Raw genomic sequence first — 22,108 nt, 5'->3', positions numbered from 1 at the left:
TTCTTAGTTTTGGGGACACACCTGGCCCTGCTCAGGACACCAAATGAGCTGCCAGGGATCAAATCTGTCTCAGGTCAGTCATGTGCAAGGCAAGTTGTACTGCATGCTGTATTATTGATCTCGTATTATTGCAAGTTGTACTGCATGCTGTATTATTGATCTCGTCCCTATTGCACTGTAGCACTGTCTTCCCGTTGTTCATGGATTTGCTTGAGCGGGCACCAGTAACGTCTCCATTGTGAGACTTGTCGTTGCTGTTTTTGGCATATGGGTAGCTTGCCAGGCTCTGCCGTGCGGGCGAGTTACTCTTGGTAGCTTGCTGGGCTCTCCGAGAGGGACGGAGGAATCGAACCCGGGTCGGCCGCGTGCAAGGCAAACGCCCGACCCGTTGTGCTATCGCTCCAGCCCTGGTCCCTGTTACTCTGTGTTAATAGTGCAGAGAGAGCCAGAGCCATAGCACTGCGAGTAGAGTCCTTGCCTTGCATGCAGCGTACTCGGGTTTGATCCCCAGCCCTGCATGTGATCCCCCAAGTGCGCCAGGACTGATCGCTGAGCACAGAGCCAGGAGCAGACTCTGAGTGCACACAGCTGTGGCCTCCAAACCAAACATATAAAATGAAATTGTGCTTTGTCTATGTGTTTGGTGGCTAGCTTGGGCACGCTTAGGGAACTGGGCACCTATTTTCAAGCTGATGTGATTAAGGAAGTTGCTTCCTTCTGGTGGGGGGATGGGTGTTAGAATACCGTATGGCTGAAACCTAATCATGAACAGCTTTGTAAGGGACTAGCTCTCAGTGATTCAATAAATTTTTTAAAAATAGGAAAAAAAGGGGGGGCTGGAGCGATAGCACAGCGGGTGTTTGCCTTGCACGCGGCTGACCCGGGTTCGATTCCCAGCATCCCATATGGTCCCCTGAGCACCGCCAGGGGTAATTCCTGAGTGTAGAGCCAGGAGTAACCCCTGTGCAAGACCGGGTGTGACCCAAAAGGGAAAAAACAAAAGAAAAAGAAAAGAAATTGCTGCCTTTTGTCTGACTGGTTTGCTCATCTGGCCCAGTTTGCCCCCAGGAGGTGAATAAATCTTGTGGTTCCCTCAGATAAGTCTTGTGGTTCCTTCTCTTTTATCAGTTCATAGTTCCCAGTTTGGGGGCACAGAGATAGCTCCACAGGCTGAGCACAGGCTTAGCGCGCAGGAGCCCTGCGTTCCATCCGAATGACCTCTGAGCAGAGCCAGGAGTAGCTCCCAAGCATCACAGCTGTGCTCCCAAAGCCCCTCCAAACAAAACAAAGCAACCCCCCCCCCCCACTCCTGCTACCCCGCAGCCAACAAGAGTCTCTCAAATAAGGCATTTGCTTAAGCTATTGCCAGTCAAATACTTCCCCGCTGGTCTGGAAGAGCCTGACCCCCGCCCGTGTGGGAGAGGAGCTCCGATCCTCCCCATGTTTGGAGTTCTCGGATTCAAGCTGCTGTTTCTCAAATAAACTGATACTTTTTTTTTTTTTTTTGGCTTTTCGGGTCACACTGTGCAATGCACAGGGGTTACTCCTGGCTCATGCACTCAGGAATTACTCCTGGTGGTGCTCGGTGGACCATATGGGATGCTGGGAATCAAACCCGGGTCAGCCGCATGCAAGGCAAACGCCCTCCCGGCTGTGCTATCGCTCCAGCCCCCACAAAGTCACCATCCAGTTAAAAATTTAACTCCAGCTGTGTCACCCCATTCAAAATTTTTAGAATTCCTGGGGAAACTGGAAATAACGGTGGTGGGAAGGTGTAATGGTGATGGGAACTGGTGTTGGAATATGGAGGGTAAGAAATCACCAATAACTTTATAAAATAGCTAAGTGATGCCGCTTCGATGTGCGGGGCCGCAGGGAACGCAAAGATGGGGGAGCTTAAGACCTTCGCCCTGAGCTCTCAGCAGTCTTGAGGTCCTGAGTCTCCAGCGGGGTGCAAACCTACCTCAACAGCCCAGTCACTCGGGTGCTCGAGGAGTCCTGTGACTCCAGCTCCAGCCCACTCCCCTACCTGAATCTTGGAAAACCTGAACCCTAACACCCTCCCCGAGCAGACTCAGGACCAATAACTTTAGGCCAAGGGCATCAAGTGCATCTCCCCTGGGACCCACGCCACGGCTTTTACTCCCCTTAGGACACCTGCTAGCCACTGTTGGCTCATCTCCCCTGGAATATCAGCTCCAACAGGACCCTGAGCAGTGCTCGGCACTCTAGCTCCAGTGCTCAGGCTAGTGCCTAAGAGGAAGTAGGGGAGTATTTTTACTTTTGCTATTGGGCTATGATAGACAAACACAAACTCTGCACAGGTGTATCTCCTGTCCCCAAGGCGTGACATAGCATCTTGCATATCCCAATATCAAGGTTTTTCTCAGGAATGGCGGCTAACGGAGATGTTCCTGAGGAAGGTGGCGCTAGGAACCACGTTTCTGTCAGAGTCATGATCTTGCTTTGCTCAGGCTGTCTGCCCAGGGCAACGTTCTGGTTTCCTCAGGCACGTTGACGGCACAGTGGGCTTGGTCTGTTGTGACAGTATGGCTGAGTAGGTGATTTGTCACAGGAGATTGGTTGCTCAGTGCTGGGTCTGAGGCCTGGTTCTTGTTCATCTTCTCATTCTCATTGTCCTCACAGGGCAGACAAGCGAGTTCTCTGGGGTCTCTATCAGATAAAGACGCCAAGTCCATCTGTGTAGGCCCCCTCCCACTGGGGATTAAGCTTCCACACACGGATTTCAAGGAAGCAGAAATGGTCTATAGTACTTTTTTTTTTTTTTGCTTTTTGAGTGGCGGTGCTCAGGGTGCTGGGAACTGAACCTGGGTTGGCCGCATGCAAGGCAAATGCCCTACCCGCTGTGCTATGGCTCCAGCCCCGGTAGTACTTTTCTTAATCGACTATTTAGAATGACAGTTGCTGGGGCGTTACCTTCCAATCTCCCTTTCTCCTCCCTCAAAGGGACACAGCCTTTCAGGTACAAGCCAAGCCAGTAATAAGGGGTCAAGTAAGGGGTCAGAGACTGGGCACCTCTTAGAAAAGCTAATCTCTGGGCCAGAGAATAGTACAGTGGGTAAGGCGCTGGTCTTGCATGCAGCCGACCCAGGTTCGATCCCTGGCATCATTTACAGTTCCCTGAGCACCACCAGGAGTGATTCCTGTGTGCAGAGCCAGAAGTGATCCCTGAGCATGATTGCATGTGGCGCCAAAACCTAAACATAAAACAAAAAAAGCTGGGGCTGGAGCATGGAACAGCGGGTAGGGCATTTGCCTTGCACGCAGCTGACCCAGGTTTGATTCCCAGCATTCCACATGGTCCCCTGAGCACCGATAGGAGTAATTCCTGAGTGCAGAGCCAGGAGTAACCCCTGTGCATCGCCAGGTATGACACCCTCCGCCCCCCAAAAAAAGCTAATTTTTTCAGTGGGTGGGAATAAAGTTCCTTGGTCCACTTGTTAATTGAGGAAATTCTTGGCTCTAATGGAAAAAAACCGAACGTGTGTTAGGGTAAGTGTTCTTCACTGCATTAACACATGAAATACTGCTGAAATGCTGCCATCCACTGGGTCAGGACAAGGAAGCAAAGGCCACACTCCAATTTAGCCAAGTCTCAAGAGAATTTAACAAAGCGTATGACAGGGCAGAGAAAAAGTCTGGCAGCAAGAGACCAAGAGGCTGAGCCACGGGGAGGAGGCAGTGGTGGCCAGATGCTGAAGAGAGCCGTGTGGCACAGAAAGTAGGCTGAGTGCCACCACCGCCACGGTGAGCCGTGACAGCCGGGAGGGGAAGCCCCGATCCTCCCTCCTCCCTCCCACATACTGGAGCTCCTAAGGGCCAGACCCAATGGGAAACCAAGAAGTCTGTGGTTGTTCCGGGGAACGCAAAGTGAGTCAGCTTCCTGGGGCTCAGCTCAGAGGTCCGGAGTATCCACTCCATTGTCTCAGTAAGTGCAACACCTGGGCTGCAGAGTCCCAGACCCTGGTCGGGGACTTGGTTCAGAACCAAGGCTATGCCTCACATGAGAGCTGCTGGGTTTGATCTCGGAACCACAAACCAATACTGTGACATTGGTGAGTGTGTTTCGGTTCGGGGCCATACCCGGGCAGTGCTCAGGGATCACTCCTGGCAGGCTCGGTGGGGGGGGGACCATACGGGGTGCTGAGAACTGAACCGGGTCGGCAGCATGCAAGGTAAGAACCCTGTCTGCGGTACTCGCTGGCCCGAGGGTGACATTGTAATCCCACCTGTTTCATGATGTTCACTGCTGCATAACCTTCACCACAGATGGTTGCGGGTGGCCTGGGAGCCCGTATCAAGGGGCTGTCACAGCCAACCCCAACGCTGGGCTGCACACCTCGTTTTCTTCAGACAGCTGCTGGTCGGTTGGTTTCGACTGGGCTGCTTCAAGCTGGAGGACTCAACAGGCTCTTTCACCCCGTGGCTGGCAAATTGGCCATGATATACAAGAGATGGGCTGGAGCGATAGCACAGCGGGTAGGGCGTTTGCCTGGCATTTGGCCAACCCGGGTTCGATTCCTCTGCCCCTCTCGGAGAGCCCAGCAATCTACCGAGAGTATCCTGCCCGCATAGCAGAGCCTGGCAAGCTACCTGTGGCGTATTCAATATGCCAAAAACAGTAACAACAAGTCTCATGATGGAGACGTTACTGGTGCCTGCCTGAGCAAATCGATGAGCAATGGAATACAGAGATACTGCGATACAAAAGATGCACAAGACAAACCCCAAAGGTGCAGGTACTTTTTTTGCTTTATTGGGCCACACCAGTGGTACACAGGAGCTGCTTCTGGTGGTGGTGGTAGTGATCAAACTCAGGGCTCTGGCCTGCCAAGCATGCACCTGCACTTCAGTCCCAGGCATGCTACATCAGTTTCCCATAAAGCAATAAACGACTATGAATGTGGTGGCTTAAAACAGAAGTTTATTTTCTTACATTTCTGGAGACAAGAAGTCCAAAACGGGTTACACTGGACTAAATAACGGTGTGAGTGAGACTGAATCCCTTCAGAGGTTCTAGAAGAAAATCGTTCCCTGGCAGTGTGACCCTGTTCATCTACAGGGTGACAACTTCTGGTCTGACTCTGCTTCCATTTTCACCTTGATTTTCTCTTGGTTCTTGTTTTGATCACACCTCGGAAGAGCTCAGGGGCTTCTCCTAGCTCGCTGGAGACTGAACCCGGGCCTCCAGCATGCAAAGCCAGCGCTTCAGTCTGCTATGCTATCTGGCCCACAGGATTTTTTGTTTTGTGGCCACGCCTGACTATGCTCAGGGCTTTTTTTTTTTTTCTTTTTGGGTAACACTCGACGATGCACAGAGGTTACTCCTGCCTCTGCACTCAGGAATCACCACTGGTGGTGCTCAGGGGACAATATGGGATACTGGGACTCGAACCCGGGTTGGCTGTGTGCAAGGCAAACACCCCACTCACTGTGCTATTGCTCCAGCCTCTCAGGGCTTACTCTTGGCTGTGTTCAGGGATCACTCCTGGTGGGCTTGGGGGACTATATGGGATGTCGAACTTGGGTCAGCCACATGCAAGACAAGCATGTTACTGGCTGTCTTACTGCTTGGGCCCCCAAGCCCCTCTTTCCGGACCTTTGTGATGACACGAGACAGACATCCAGTAAAATCCTCTATTTTCAGACCTGAGTTTAATGACATCTACAGAGTCACTTTACCACATAAACTACAGAGCCGCAGTGTAAGCCACAGGAATTCCAGTGGAAATCACTGGGGCTAGAGGGGCAGTATCTAACCTACCAAGCTTGGTTAACAGTTGATAAAATTCCTCTGCTTAAAAGCAAGGGACAGGGAGTCCTCTGTGCTTGAGGTGGAATGGGAATGGCAATGGGAATGGCAACTACAGGTAGATTTGACCCATTCCTGTGAAGTCAAGTAGTCAAGTACATGTTTATTTAAACGCTACAAATGACAATTGTCACATTTTTTTTTCTTCTTTTTGCTTTTTGGGTCACACCCGGCGATGCACAGGGGTTACTCCTGGCTCTGCACTCAGGAATTACTCCTGGCGGTGCTCAGGGGACCATATGGGATGCTGGGATTCAAACCCGGGTCGGCTGCATGCAAGGCAAACGCCCTACCCACTGTGCTATCACTCCAGCCCCCTAGTGTCGCACTCTTGAGGAAACCCTGCAAACTATAAACGCAGAGCATCCTACTACGATCACAGCCGCAGTCATATTGGGCTTCAGTTCCACTGCGCCTGTATGCAATGTCAGCTATAGCAATGGCATCAAAGACGTAATCCAGGACTGTATTTGCTCATTCCAATTTTAATGCTGAGGTGCACTCCATTTTATTTTTTGCATTCTGGGTCACACCCGGCAATGCTCAGAGGCTGCTTACTCCTAGCTTCACACTCAGGAATTACTCCTGGCAGTGCTTGGGGGACCATATGGGATGCCGGAAATCGAATCCGGGTTGGTGTGTGCAAGGCAAATGCCCTGCCCACTATACTATAGCTCCGGTCCACTTTATAGTGGTGCACTTTAGAATCCCACGGAGGGTAGGACTCCTTGACTCCTGTCAGCTCTGACCCAGGGCATGAGGACCCACCAACTGACACCCCCCACGGGTGCACAAGATATTCTGTAGGGGTACTGAAATAGCACCTCCTTCACTGTTTTGTAGAAGTAGCCCAAAATTCAATGGAAGCACGGCTCACCGCGGGGAGCCCACATCCTACTGCTGTGCTCTGAACAGGAGCGCAGCCCCGGGGTGTGTCTATTAGTGGACCCCACTGTAAGAGGGACACTCATGAGACTTGATACAGGAAGACAACTAGATGGTGAAGAATTCAAAACTGCTGAATGGAGATAGGGTTGCAGGGAAGCTTCGTTTGGAGAACTCAGGGGGCAACTTCCCCAAGACATTAAGCTCATATCAATAAATCCTAGGATTAAATGTATAAAATCAGGGTTCATGACAATATGCCTGCCAAAACAAGCAAACATAATACACTCAAGTAGTCTTGGCTGAGAAGAAAATAATCAAAACAATTCCTAGAATGGGTCTTGGGGGTTGTTTTGGTCTTGGGGCCACACCCAATGATGCGAAGGGGTTACTCCTGGCTCTGTACTTGGGACTCACTCCTGGGGGGAGGGAGTTCAGGGGACCATATGGGATGTCCTATACAAATGCAGGTCAGCCTTCTGCAAGGGAAGCACCTTACCTATGGCTCCAAGCTCTCCTTTTATCACACACTGGAATCATCAGGGCTTATCAAACTGCGGCTGAGCTCGGCCTTGTTTCAGGAGTCTGGGGTGAGGCACTGAGGGGACTGCATTCGGGTTCCTAGATAATGTTAATGGTATCAGGGTCACAATGGCGGCTACTGCTCCAGGTCTAGTGACTTATTTGGAGTCACTGGGGTAGGGCAGGAGTGTGGGCCATACCTGACAGTGCTCAGGGACCCGGCGGCATGCAAGGTTAAGCATCTGTACTGTATCTCTCTGGCTCTCTAGACCTTTCTATTGACAAAGCAAAGGACTGACGGGACACAGTATCCCAAGAATGCAATCAGAAAAATCAGAAAAATTGACTGAGGAACTCTGAAGACTTTCAACAAATATACTGAGAGGAAAACCACCCAGCAACCCAGCCATGAATACACAAACACCCCACATATGTATGTAGGCTTTAATATCAACAGAACAGTATGCTACCAATGCTAACTTCTAGGTTCTAGTAATTGTACTGCAGCACCTTAATTCTCTTAATAAGATCTTGTACCCGGGAAATGGACTTTAAAAATAACCAAGGGCCACCAGGGCTGTACCCACTGGTGCTGTCAAGGTCATATGGTACCAGGAATCTAACTTGGGACTCCACACATGGCAGGATGTACTCTGCTTTTTGAGTTGTTTCTGCGCTTTTCCTTGAGTTCTACTGGGAGGGGCTGTAGAGCGAGCAGAGCAGATAGAGCACTCGCTTTTCCCCACGAACTGGATTTGATCCTGGCATCCTGTTGCGTGAATATTTGTGCAGTCCTATACGGGCCCCTGAACACCACTAGTTATGGCCCCAAAAGAAGTTCAAGTAACAACTGAACTAGTGTTTACTCGTTCTTTCAGACTTTGTCAACCGATTTTCTTCCTTTTCACTACAGAACGTGAAGTAGTAGCTTGTTTATTTTAGTTGTGTTCTCAGGAATCACTCATGTGCAATGGCAAAACGCAAGGCGAGCACCTTCCTGTTCTTCCTGGCCCCGTTTATTAACACACATCCATAAAAATGATCTTGGACGACTATCTCACTCTTTCCCTCCCTTTATTTCTCAAATACACTTGCTTTACTTACCCCCCAATCTTTTTTGGGTCACACCTAGTGGTGCCCAGGGACCACGTGGGATGCCAGTTGTGGGCAAACCAAGAACCCTACCCAGTGTTACTGGTTCACCCCAAATCTTGTAGGACTAGAAACTGGGTAGTGGGGGAGGGCTTGCATACAATTGATGTTTGGTCCCTGAATGCAGAACCAAGAGCAAGCCCTAAGCACAGCTGGTGTGGCCCAAACTCCCAAAAATTACTTGGGAGCTAAGTGTTCCAAATCCAAACTTAGTAAACTATGATAAGCTTTTGGTAAAGCTCTGTAGATTATGTGGGAAATTGCAAAAAATGCCCAAATCACAAAGTTACAAAGGGCAAACTTTGATACAACTTTTGGTATTTACCCTTCATACTAGATTATATGTTCATGTGACTTGAATCTTCACAACCCATGAGGATTTTTTTTTTTGGGGGGGGGGTGTTTCCATGAGTGACTGGCCAATTAAGCATGGTGGTTCAAACACATGCCAGGTACGTACCCTAATCCCTGTACAGTCTCCTGGTCTCCCAGTGAGTTTCCCTTCCCATTTTAAGGAACATGAAGGACACGAAAGATTAACCATCTATTACTCTGATGTCAGAGAACAAAACCAGACCTGTTCTCATACTCTCATCAGGACTTGCTTGCTGAGGACCAGATAGCCCAGCAGGCAGTCTCACAAGCAGTCCATCCAAACTTGATCCCGAGCCCATTAGTGCGTGGCCCAAAAACTTAAATACTTGCCAATAATTTGCCACTAAGGGAATACACAATAAATTCAAGACAGATCTTTCCCTCAGTAAGCATTTTATTGAGATAAAGCATAAAGTGAGGTTAACAGAGTGTATTGAGGAAAAATTTCAAAGGTGGTAAAAGGAAAGATTTGCAACGGGAAGTCACAGGAGCAGTTAGGATTCAAACTGGCCATAAAGGCACAATGGCATTGTCAGAAACACCACCAAAGAAAGGGAGGATGTGAGCACTTTTACTCTGCTTACTTGATGCTAGCATGTATGACTGGTGGTTCAAACTTGGATGTGACTCCACTCACACACCATGTCAATGTGCTTAATATTCCATCCTGTCAAAGATGAGCGTGTGGTATGCTGGAATGTCTGTACTTGACTAGCAGGTCAGTGAGAACTACCACTCATGGTTCTCAAGGCCAAAGTCTACTGGTCTATATACAGTGCGGGGCACACAGAGATGAACAGACAGGCTTTATTAAGTTGGATCTAAGTTGGGGCAGGCATTTACCCACTATGAGGCAGCCACACCAAGTGGATGAACCTGAGCATTTCCAGGTGCTGAGGGTCCCGGGTCCCTTTGGACAACTATACATACTTTTAGAAAGCCAAATTTTAGTACTTCCCTTTTCTCTTTTGAAAAGTCTTGGGTCAGTGCCAATTCTTTAACTTGCCCTTAAACATCAAATTCTGAAAGGCAGCAAGTTTGGCCTCATATAAGCTTCAATTCTTTCAAATAGGCAAACAGTGTGCTGGAGTTCACATGCCTATCTCTTAGTGGGGAAAAAAAAAAATCATACCAACATGTAACTAAAAACAACTTATCAAGCTAGGAAGATCAGCTCAGTAGGCCCAGACTCAAGGCCTGGAACAGCAGGGCCCTCCGTGCAGACACGGTGTGCTGCCACCCCTTACCCCCTCCTCAAACAGCGGGGTAGGGGAGAAGCAGCAATCTTTCCGGCCAGTGTTGTCTTAACAGATTATATAAAAGTCCAAGAATTGTTTTACTTATCAAATACTCTCAACTACTGACTTTTGACACCTAGATGTCTCCCCCACCCCTCACATAGCCTTATTTTTGTGCCAGGAAGGAAACACAGGACATTCCACGCACGAAATACATATTTACCTTTGGGTTACATCCCTTAGCCTAGATTTACCACGTGTGCCTTCAGAATGGTCCAAGCCTACACACCAACTCTACATTATGCTCACGGGTGGTGTCACCACCTGCCTGAGCACAACCGAGCTGCCTGTTATCTCACATGTTAAAACTGAACCGAATCACCCATACCTTCACTACGCATGTTTAAAGAGTGCTTCTACACAAAACTGTAGTAGTGGAGCCAAAGCGATCTAAAGGTGGAATTTCAATTATGTCTGTGTATGGACAAACTGGGTACCCTTAACCCCAACAAATTTGCAGTGTTGTCTCATGGTAGTTATCTTCATTCACCAAAGTACAGACGTTTTAGGGCCTGGCCTATCATTTAGATTTATCAGATCAACCGCACACTGTTTAGAAGGGAACAGCTCACCAATTCCACATAATCCCATTAAAAGCAAAGGGGACTAATTGCTGGGTGGAATTTAACCAACAATTTATTGTTTAAGTGTCTGTGGAAATAAATGCATTTCTTAGAGAAAATGCAACTGTTTTCCACTGTAAACAGGAATATGCTAGGTTTTGGTCAAGAGGCTGCTTTCCTTTTGACAAGACACTAACAAACTATCAGCAACTACTCCCGGGAAGTCAAATCACCAGACTAAATGAGTATTCCAAGTATTAGCCATTTCTTGATTTCAATGTTTTGTTGTCTTACACAAACTTATATGAGAGACCAACTACAAAAAAACTTTTATTTTTTAACTCTTAAAAGGGGGTATATAATGACTTTGGCAAATTTGATTAACAGCATAAAATGTTATCCAAATTGAATAATTTATTGCTGGTCTGAGGCTTGCCTTTACACTTAGGTAGAGTTTACATCCTCCCCCCATAGCGGGTTATCAATAAAGAAATTTAATAGTGACCTATTCAGTAAGGCAATCATCTTGGTAGCAAACTTTTATTGAAATATTACATAACTCAAGCTTTACAAAAAGCTAACATAATTGAAAATTGGGTTCTCCCTCTAAAGCCTTAAGTATTCAAAGCTTGGAACGGTTAATTTAAAGTAAGCAAACAAATAAAACAACAACAAAACCCCTGCAGCAGATCCTGCTGAAATACTTAAAAAAAATCTAAATGAGCTTAATCTTTACAAAAGTTATTTCAGCTCAAAAGCTATAAAATCAAAGTTATCTTAATTCTACAAAGAAGGGAGAGGGTCTTTGACTTCATGCCACCATTTCTTTAGAACCTCATCTTTTTCATCAAATTTGGCCACAAATCAAATTTCTGTGTGCCTCCGTTTAGGAGATTCCTCCTAAAGAGGAGGCCAAGTAGAAATATGGAAGAGTAACTGCCTAAGCAAATAGGAAAGTGTTCCATAATAGTGTGCAAAGAACGTAATAGTTCTGGATTAATCTCTGGAACTCGATCTGGACCGTGACCTTGACTTTGAACGAGACCTAGAACGGGATCTTGAAGCTCTTTTTGGTGGAGGGGACACAGAACGAGCTTTTGAGGGAGGAACAGGTATGGGTGAATTTGAATGGCTCCTCGATCTAGATTTTGATTTTATATCACCTTTACCATTTTCTTTGGGGGAACGAGATCGGGAACGAGACCTGCTCCGAGATTTCTCATATTCCTTAGATCTGCTTCGAGAGCGCGAGCGGGAGCCCCGATCAGACTTGGGCTTAGATTTGCTCTTTGATCTAGATTTCCTGCCTTTTGATCGAGAACGAGATCGACCTTTGCTCCGAGACCTGGATCTGGACAAGAAAAGCCAGTTGTTGTTTCATTCCCCCTCCCAAACCCTGTCATAAGACAAAGTGAAAACAAAACAAAAACCAACAGTACTGTCTTTACCTGGAGCGACTTTTTGAGATACTTCGAGATCTACTGCGGCTGCTCCTACGACTCCTACTTCGTGACCTTCTCCTAGAACGTGACCTTCAACAAGAAAACACAACAAAATCTTAATCTCGATGTATCACATTGGTGCCATTTACAGAAAATGAAAGTTAACTGTTCATAAAAAAAATCCACCAAAATATTTATAAAAGAATCCCATGATGCACAACCAAGCATGAAGTGACAATTCTATAAATTTTAAATATGCTTTTACTTTCCTTTGTTCTTGGGCCTATCTCAAGTTACCTTGATCTGCTGCCAGAGTAAGACCGCCTATGGCTCGTTCGTGGTTTATCTTCAATGAGCCTTATATTTCTCCCATTTATTTCTGTACCATCCAGTTTATCCAAAGCACGTTTCATGTCAGAGTAGGAGCGAAACTCAATCACACCTTCATTTGTGCGCTCTTTATGAGCATCCGCATAAGTTACTTCACCTGCTTGTCTCATGAAATCCTGAAAGAATGAAAGCCGCATATAAGACCCACAGGCTGGAGAAAAAGACCTACACGCCTTACAGCAATCCTCAGAAATAAACAAGTTAGACAAGATCCTACTTTAACATTAGTCTTGACTCGAGGCACCCACCTTTAAATCCTGCCAACTGCAGCGACTAGAAAGATTTTCAACAATAAGCCTGAATTCTGTACGAACAGGTGGTCCATATTTGTCTCTGCCAGAGGTTCTCCGACTGCTGTATCCACCTCCACCACCTTTATCACACGAAGGACACAATCAGATGCCTTGTACTGATGCGGCTGCAAAATGTTCTTGAAAGTTAGTACAAACATATCAACTTTCATATACTGGAGTAGGACTTTGCTATTATATCACTAAACCTCCGATACAGTAGTTGTGATTTGCCATAAATTAAATTAAGGGCAAGTCAAACACACTAAATCCAACTAAACTCCTCCTACAATCTGTTAGAGAGAGTGACTGCTCCTTTATTCAATTTACCTCGCTAAGTTTTATTTTACAGAACATTGTAAAATATAAAACTTAACTGATTACATGCATTTCTACATTTTTACAAAAATGGTTACTAGTTACACTAAGTACTTACATCACAGTGTGAGGTTTTTGGTGGTGGTTTGGCCACAAAACACGCAAGGTAACAGTCACCTAGTTCAGATTAACCAGTTTTGTCTAACCCTTGGAATCCTCACCATCACCCTGCGTCTAATGGCAAAAGGCTGCTGTCGTCATGGCTTCCGGTAAGGTCAGCCAAAGGGTCATAGGGCAAGGGTCACACAATGTATGGAAAAGCCAAGGCCAATCAGGAAAGGCAGTCATCTTAGCCTCAGTGGACACAGCCTCAGCCCCATTGGTCACTTTCAAATTGAAACATCAAGGACTTGTTAAAAAGTTTGAATTCAACATGCAACAATTTCAACATCAAACATTAAACATCAGCCAATCCCCCCCCCCCCCCGCCCCCGAACATGCCCCCGGCTAAGCCCAAACTGCAGCATGAAGCTGACCTACGGCCGCGTGCGGCACCGCGTTGCGACCGCTCCCCCGACCTAGCCCCCTGCGGCCCCTGCCAGTAGGACGCACGCTAAAGCCCGCCTCCCCCGCGCCCCTCTCCCCGCCGCCGCCCCCGCCCCCTACGCTCGACTCCCCCGTCCCGGCTAGCGCACTGACAGGTCGGCGAGGGGGGTCGAGCCGCCCCTGCCTCCCTCCGCGGGCAGAGGCCGCGGCAGTGCTGACAGGGGCCCTGCAGACAGCCACCCCCCTCCCGGCTCAGCACAAAAGCCCCCCGCCCGCTCCCCCCAGTCTCCACCCCGCGACCCGCTGCCCCGCGCCCCGGCGGCCCCGGACGGGCGCGCGGCGGGCGGGGCCCGGGCCGGAGCCCGGGTGCAAGCGAGCCCCCGGCCCGCCGCGCCCGCCGGGGCCGGGAGGCGCGCCCGCCCCACCCCCGGCCCGCCGCCCGCCTAGGCCTGCGCCCGCCCCCGCCAGGTGCCCAGGCCCGCGGAGCGCGCGCGCGGGGCGGTGCGACTCACTGCGGCTTCCGTAGCTGTAGCCGTCGCGGTCGCGGCGCGGGCCCCGGGCGTGCTCCACGATCACGCGCTCGCCGCACAGCTCCTTGCCGTTCAGCTCGTAAACGGCGTCGTCGGCGTCGCGGGAGTCCTCGAACTCCACGAAGCCGTACCTGGGGGTCGGGGAGGGGGGGGAGGGGGAGGCGGGGCGGGGCGGCGCGAGGCCCGGGCCCGGGCGGGGCGTCGTTAGGCCGCGGCCGCGCGCGCGCGGCCCCGCCGCCGCCTCTCCCCCCGCGCGCGCCCCCGCGCGCCCGCGCCGCCGCCATCTTGAGGCCCTGCCACGCGGCGCCGCGGCCTTGGCGGTTCCCGGGGCCTCGGCGCGGGCGCGGGCGCGGCCGGCGGCCGGGCCGCGGGCGCCCGAGCCCCACTCACCCGTTTTTCAGGTCTATCTCGAGGAGGCGGCCGTAGCCGCTGAAAAACCGCTGGATGTCCTTCTCCCGGACGTTGTAGCTGAGGCGCCCGATGTAGACGCGCGGCATGGCCGTGGCGGGCGGCGGGCCCCGAGGCGGCGGGGCGGACGGCGGACCGCAAGGCAGGGGCGGCGGCGCGGGTGCGGGGACCGAGAGAGCCCGGACGCGCGCCTCTCTGCGCCGCGGCGGCCGAGTCCAGCCACACAATGGTGCGCGCGCGCCAGAGCCGCGCTATAAGGGCGGGCGGCGCGGGGCGGGGCCGGCGCGTGACGTCGGCGCGTGACGTCAGCGCGTCGCCGCGCCCGCCGCCCGCGAGGCCGCCGGCTCGCCCCGCCCACCCCGGGAAACGTGGCCGCGCCGACCGGCGTTCCCCTCAGGGTCCGCGGGGGGACGCGGCGCCGCGGCGTGACACTCGCAGCCCGCGCCGAAGGCGGCCTGCGGCGGGGGTGGGGGGAGGAGGAGGAGGAGGAGGAGGCGGGCAAGACTCATTCCTGCCTCTCATTGGTGCTTCGGGCTGCCATGCTAGGACTTGCTGGCGTCTGATTGGCCGCCCGGAGGGAGCCGGCCAACCCCCGCCGAAAGCCTCTCAGTTTGGTGCGGAGGTGCACGCGGGCAGGCTTGAGCGATTTTTCTTCTTCTTTTTCTTTTTTTTTTCTTTTCCCGGGGAGCGGAATCCCTGGTTGGAGCGACGCGGCTGGGACGGTGTTGCCAACCCTGCTGCCTGGCTGGTTTGTCCTGGCCCACGTGGTCTGTCTCTTCCTCTCCCTCCCAGCCCTCAGCTCCTAGCAGCTCTCTGCAGGGTCCCGGCTCCCTCCTCGGGTCCGAGCCTGGCAGCCGGAGGCACCTGTGGCTTGGGGACATCCGCTGCGTGACATCCCACGCTCAGGGCGGGGCTCACCCGGCCGACGCCTCTGGCCCCGGGAAGTTGGGAAACCCGGCCGCCTTGCTCTGAAACAGGGCTTCTGCTCCCGCCACGTGGGGAGTTCTCCACTGGCACGGGGCGGCCCCAGTGCCTTACACTTCTCTCCCGGCTCCCCCCCACGCACTCCGTTTGCTTGGAAGGCACCCCGTAACAGTATACACAGTATACCCCTTCGTCCCCCACCGCCACACACACTCTCACACTCGCACCCATATTTCTCTTTTTTTTTTTCCCCCCTCGGGATGGGAAACCACTCGCTGCCATGCGCAGGGGTTTACTCCTGGCTCTGAGGCCAGGGATCTCTCCTGCCAGGACTTAGGGGACCATATGGGGGTGCCAGCGATCGGACCCGGACCTACCCGGTGCAATGTAGGCAACGAACACTCTTTGTACTATCTGCCCCCCTCCCCCAAATAAACATCTTTAGGGTGTACTACTGGAGATGCCATCTAAAGCTGGGGAACCGACCGAGCACCGCCAGGTGTAATTCCTGAGTGCAGAGCCGGGTGTGACCCAAAAAGCAAAATAAATAAATAAATAAATAAAAATAAAGTTGGGGAACCGAATAATGCATGTGGAGAGAAATTTCCGTGGAAAGCAGAAGGCGAGAGGGCCACGGCCTGTGGCCCCACGGCATGATGATTGAACTTAGTACCCCTGTGCAGGAGAGGAGCCTGGCCAGGTGTGGGTTGTGAGAGCGGGGCAGCTGGCCCGGAGGGCTGGGGTGCCCCAGTTAGTACTGGCTGTGCAGGTAGTTTAGTCTATTCCTGGTCTTCAGCTGGTGACTTTGATCATTTTCAGTTTCTGGTTGAGAGAGAGTGTGGCCTTCCGGAGGAGGGCAGCTAAGTCTGGATGCCTGTTAGTGTGAGAGGGGTGTGTGTGTGTGTGTGTGTGTGTGTGTGTGTGTGTGTGTGTGTGTGTGTGTGTGTGTGTGTGTGTGTGTGTGTGTGTGTGTGTGTGTGTGTGTGTGTGTGTGTGTGTGTGTGTGTGTGTGTGTGTGTGTGTGTGTGTGTGTGTGTGTGTGTGTGTGTGTGTTCCTACTGGCATCTGATGGCAGAGGCCTTACTTATTTTCATTTATTTACTTTTTTTTTTTTTTTTTTGCTTTTTGGGTCACACCCGACTATGCTCAGGGCTGACTCCTGGCTCTGCACTCAGGAATTACCCCTGGCGGTGCTCAGGGGACCATTTGGGATGCTGGGAATCGAACCCGGGTCGGCCGCGTGCAAGGCAAATATCCGTTGTACTATTGCTCCAGCCCCTCATTTATTTACTTTTAACAAATTCCCCCTCCCTCCCCTCGCCTAGGTGGCAGCCCTCCCCCACACTCCACTGTGGTACTCTGTGCATGTTAAAAATAAATATCTATTGTGGTTTTTTTTTTTCACTTTTGTTTTGGGCCACACCTGGCGGTGCTCAGGGGTCACTCCTGGGGGCCACAGGTGCCAGAATCAAACCAGATCAGGCCACACGCCAAGCAGGCGCCCCACCCACTGTCCTGTCTCTCCCGCCTGGGAGGCCTGAATGGGGGGCTCAGACGTCCCAGCTCCCGGGGAAGCTTCCTCGTTGTCCTCCTGGCCCGGCGGGCGGATGAGCAGGCTGGCGGACTCACCTGCGTGCTTGCCCGGTCACACTTCCTGGCCATAGTTTCGCACATCTCACCAGCTGTCACACCCCTTTAGTTGCGGTGCCAGGAACCAGACCGCAGGGGTGCCAGGTGGCTTGTGGCGCGTGTGGGACACTGGAGCTGGAACGGAGCTGGTGTCTCAGTGCAAGGGCCCGAGGTTGCCCTGGGACACTGGGCGTCGTCTGCCGGCCACCTTGGCAGCGCTGGGGGCAGGGGGCCCTCCAGAGCCATGCTCAGAGACGCTTCCGGAGCCCTGTGGGATAGAGCCGGGCCTGTATGCCCGGCACGGTCCCTGACTGCCCTAGTATCCCTCACCCTCCTCAGTAGACCCACGACAGAGTAATTTGTGGGGCATCAGAGGCAATCATACAGCCCGCGGGGCTCTGGCCCTGCCTGTAGCCAACCCCTGTTTGATCCCCAGTACCGCCGATGGCCCCCCAAACCCTGCCAGGAGTGGTGGTCCCTGAATGCCGAGCCAGGACTCAGCCCCGAGCACGGTTAGGTGTGACCCCAAACCTGAAAGCGAACCACACAATACTTGTTGGGGGGCCAGGGGCATGGCTCGGCGTCCGGGTGTGAGGCTCAATCCCGGGAGTGAGATCTCCCCCGTGTGAGACTCGCCCCCCACCCTGGGAGCAGAAAGCCTTGCTGAGTGCAGTAGTTGGGGAAAGGAGAACTCAGTAACGCTTCCACCATGGACTCTATCAGTGTTCTAGAGTCGCCCCCAGTTCACTCTTGTCGAGAGAAGAACCCGGGAGACACCTACGCGGCGTTACCTGAAGGGGCTGCTGGGTCCTCAGTGCAGGTGACACGGCAGGGAGGTGCTACTGCTTTTTTTTTTTCCTTTTGGGGCCACACCCGGCGATGCTCAGGGGTTCCTCCTGGCTCTGCACTCAGGAATTACCCCTGGTGGTGCTCAGGGGACCATATGGGATGCCGGGGATCGAACCTAGGTCGGCTGCATGCAAGGCAAATGCCCTACCCGCTGTGCTATGGCTCCAGCCCCGGTGTTGCTGCTTTTTGCCTCATACTTTGCCCCCAAAGAAAAATGGGCTGGCACAGTCCCTGCCCCCTCTCATCTCTTTCCCCTGAGCCCGAAGGTTTGGTTTCGGGGGGCTACACACAGCAGCGCTCAGGGCTTACCCCGGGCTCAGTGCTTGGGACCATGCAGTGCCAGGGTCGAACCCGAACCTCCTGCCTGGAAAGCACGCTCTCCCCGTTGCGCTCTCTCCCCGGGCCCCTCCGAATGACACCGAGAACAAAAAATACCACCGGCGGGGCTGGAGTGATAGCACAGCGGGTAGGGCATTTGCCTTGCACGCGGCCGACCCGGGTTCTAATCCCAGCATCCCATATGGTCCCCTGAGCACTGCCAGGGGTAATTCCTGAGTGAAGAGCCAGGAGTGACCCCTGTGCATCGCCAGGTGTGACCCAAAAAGCAAAAAAAAAAAAAAAAAGAAAAATACCACCGGCTCCGAAAGAGGGTAGGCACCATCTCCAATGGCACCAGTGACGTGAGCACTGGGCATCTGGGTGAAGATTTTTTGCTTTTTTCATGGGGGCCACACACTGTGTGCCAGTCAGGGGTCACACCTGGCTTTACACTCAGGGAGCCTGGGGTGATGGGAGGCAAACACCCTCCCCGATGTCCTGTCGCTCCTGCCCCATCCTCTGGCGCTCGATCCCTTAGAGGAACGGTCTCTTCTGCTGTGGGCCCGGATCACTCCCCATGCCTCCGCTGGTGGACACCGGGGTGGAACTGAGTTAGTAACTTTGCTGCTAGAATCACCCGGACTGTCAAGGAGAGTTTGCAGCACGTTCAGTCTCGTAGTTGTTCAGTCAGCTGGAAACTGAGAGAATTTCCCAAGCACACATGATGGGAAATGGATTTGTAAACTGGATTCTGACGAATTTTATTATTATTATTATTATTATTATTATTATTATTATTATTATTGCTTTTTGGGTCACACCCGGCGATGCTCAGGGGTTACTCCTGGCTCTGCACTCAGGAATTACTCCTTGGCAGAGAGTCTCTTGCCCGCACGCCTGGCTGTCTTCCCTGGGGCCCCTCAGAGGGGATGGGCTCCAGCTTCCCTCCCCAACCCAAGCAGAGCTCCCGACGGCCGAAGACCACCGGAACCTAGCTACAGCCATGCTGGAGACTCCTCTCTACACGTTCGGACAGGCCTCATGCATGAAGGTACCAGCAGAGGAACCCAGGTGTGTGTAATCCCATCAACGGCCAACATCCAGAGAGAGACTTAAAAGCAAGCTCTCAGAAGCGCGCGGCCACTTTGGGAGTTTCTCCCTTTGGGAGTTTCTCCCTTTGAGAGAAACTGGCAAGCTTCTGAGAGTTTCCTGCCCACATGGGACAGTCCTGCAAGCTTCCCATGGTATATTCATATGCAAAATCCAGTAACAAGCTGGATCTCATTCCCCTGACCCTGAAGAGCCCCCAGTGCGACATCGTTGGGAGGGCCAAGTCCAGATGGACTTCTAAGACCTCAGGGAAAGGACAAAATGAGATGTTACTGGGCCTGCCCACCTGCTCCCCCAAGTGCCCCGGGGACTATATGGAATGCTGGGAATCGAACCCGGGTTGGCTGCGTGCAAGGCAAATGCCCTACCCGCTGTGCTATCGCTCCAGCCCCCGGATTTATTATTTTTAACTGCTGTCATTTTGTTGGTTTTCATGGTTGCCAGCGGCGGGGGGGAGTGGGGGGGACGGGGATGGTGAGATTAAGGTCACACCCTGTGATGCTCAGAGGTCACTCCTGGAGGTGCTTCAGGGACCCTGTGCTGCAGGAACTAAACCAGGGCTGGCTGTGTGCAAGGTGGGCATTCGCCTCTGGACCGTCTCTCCAGCCCTGAGCTGTCATCCTGGGTCGGTCTGGAGACCACGGGATGACCCACGAGTGTTGTTGGGCGAATGTGGAGTCCATGTGGCAAGGGCCATGCTAGGAACGGGATCCAGACGTGGTCAGGGGAACGAGGACATGGCTGGCATGGCTGGAGCTTGTGCTTGCCCAGGGAGGCCCCGGGTTCCAGTCCTGACACCTGCCCAGGCTCCACCAAGGAACCGCCAGCTGACCCTGGGTGTGACCTCAAGACCTAAGATAATGGTGAAACCAGAAATGGAACTGTCAGGGCCGGAGAGGGGAAGGAGTTTGCCTCGCACGAGGCACACCTGGATTTGGTTCCCCGGCATCCTGTTTGTCCCCGAGCACTGCCAGGAGTAATTCCTGAGTGCAGAGCGAGCAGTGAGCATCGCTGGGTGTAGCACCAAAACCAACAACCAACCAACCAAACAAACAAACAAAAAAAATGGAACAGAGTCAAGGGTAGAGTTTAAAAGAAACTTGAATCAGATGACCGAGACAGAGAGAATTCAAAATTTAAAAATCCCTCCCAACTGCGATCTTGCTGACATGGTGCCACGTTCCAGAGCCTCACTTAAAAGCCTCCCCACAGTGGCCGGAGGGACAGTACAACGGGCAGGGCACTTGCCTTGCAGGCGGCTGGACCAAGTTTGGTCCCTGGCACATCTTACGGGCCTCCAGGCACCACCAGCAGTGATCCCTGAGCACAGAGCCACGAGAACCCAAGCACTGCCCGTGTGGGCCCCCCAAGCCCAAACAAAAACCAACAGGAAAAAAAAGATTAAAGCTATTATTGTCATTCCGGGCCCTCTGTATTCAGGCCACCCTTAGTAGTTAGAAAGATCACTCTGGACGGGAACTGAGTGCTTAAAGTAGGCAAAGGCAGGGCTATGATAGCCTTTCAGTATCTGTACTGTAACCGTGGTGCCCAAAAGGAGAGAGGGGGAAAGGAGGGAGGGAGGGAGGGAGGGAGGGAGAGAAGGAGTGAGAAAGGGAGGGGAGGAAGGACGGAGAGAGGGAGAGAGTGAGGGAGAGGGAGGAGGGAAGGAGGGAGAGAGGGAGGGAGAGTGAGAGAGGGAGGGAGAGAGAGGGAGGGAGGGAGGGAGGCAGAGAGGGAGGGAGGGAAGGAGGGAGAGAGGGAGGGAGAGGGCGAGAGGGAGGGAGAGAGAGGGAGGGAAGGAGGCAGAGAGGGAGGGAGGGAAGGAGGGAGGGAGGGAGGGAAAGTGCCTGCCATAGAGGCACGCAGAGGCGCGTGGGCTGGCCTCATCAGGACACTGGGGACATGGGTGTTGGGAAATGCGCACTGGTGAAAGGATGGGTGTTTTGAACATTGTATAACTGAAACCCAATCAGGAACAGTTTGTAAGTGTGTATCTCACAGTGATTCAATACAATAAAGAAAAAAAATGAAAAGATCGGCACAAAATCCATCTTCACAGGGTCCCTGAGCCTCAGCACTGCTACTGATGTTTGGGGGGGGGAGATTATTCTTTGTGGTCTCCTGTGCTGAGGGAGGGTTGGCAGCTGGCATCTACCTGCAGGTGCCAGGAGCACTTCCCCCTCCCCCTCTACTTGTGACCAAAAGCATCTTCCTGTGTTGACAAATCTCCCAAGGGAGGGTGGCCCCTACGTGTTGCTTCAGACACAAGGAGACGGGTGATGCTCAGAATTAGCGTCTGGGCTGGAGCGATAGCACAGCGGGGAGGGCGTTTGCCTTGCACGCGGCCGACCCAGGTTCAGTTCCCAGGATCCCATCCAGTCCCCCAGCACCGCCAGGAGTAAATCCTGAGTGCAGAGCCAGGAGTAAGCCCTGAGCATCGCGGGGTGTGACCCAAAAAGAAAAAAAAAAGAATTAGCATGGGGGGCGCGGGGGTCAGTGTTCTGAGGACTAACCAGAGCTCTCAGCCAGAGAGGCGGGGGTGAGCTCTCAGGCCCCTGAAGAGAGGGGTGTCGGTATTCAAGTACAGGGTGTCTGGAGGACCCGTTTGGGTTGGGAGACACGTGCCAATGGAGACTAGACATCAAACACAGTGGCCACTCAGTGCCTCTATTGCAAACCACAACACCCAAAAGGAGAGGAGAGAGGGAGCAAAAGGGAATGCCCCG

The 22,108-nt window shown here is 52.4% G+C and overlaps 1 protein-coding gene across 1 annotated transcript; it reads right to left on the bottom strand.

Moving 5' to 3' along the window:
• Positions 1-11,152: 11,152 nt before the first annotated feature.
• SRSF6 (serine and arginine rich splicing factor 6) lies at positions 11,153-14,788 on the bottom strand. The gene is made up of 6 exons (XM_055139243.1): positions 14,535-14,788; positions 14,127-14,275; positions 12,709-12,833; positions 12,368-12,576; positions 12,077-12,160; positions 11,153-11,979 (listed from the first exon to the last, which is right to left on the bottom strand). Exons 1-6 carry the CDS (start codon positions 14,639-14,641, stop codon positions 11,625-11,627), a joined length of 1,029 nt encoding a protein of 342 aa, XP_054995218.1. The 5' UTR covers positions 14,642-14,788; the 3' UTR covers positions 11,153-11,624.
• Between the last annotated feature and the right edge of the window lie 7,320 nt (positions 14,789-22,108).

This window comes from Sorex araneus, chromosome 5 (assembly GCF_027595985.1).
Source record: "Sorex araneus isolate mSorAra2 chromosome 5, mSorAra2.pri, whole genome shotgun sequence".
In the NCBI taxonomy this organism is placed as follows: domain Eukaryota; kingdom Metazoa; phylum Chordata; class Mammalia; order Eulipotyphla; family Soricidae; genus Sorex; species Sorex araneus.
Note: the sequence above shows the minus strand (reverse complement) of the source record. Positions and strands in the feature narration are given on the sequence as shown.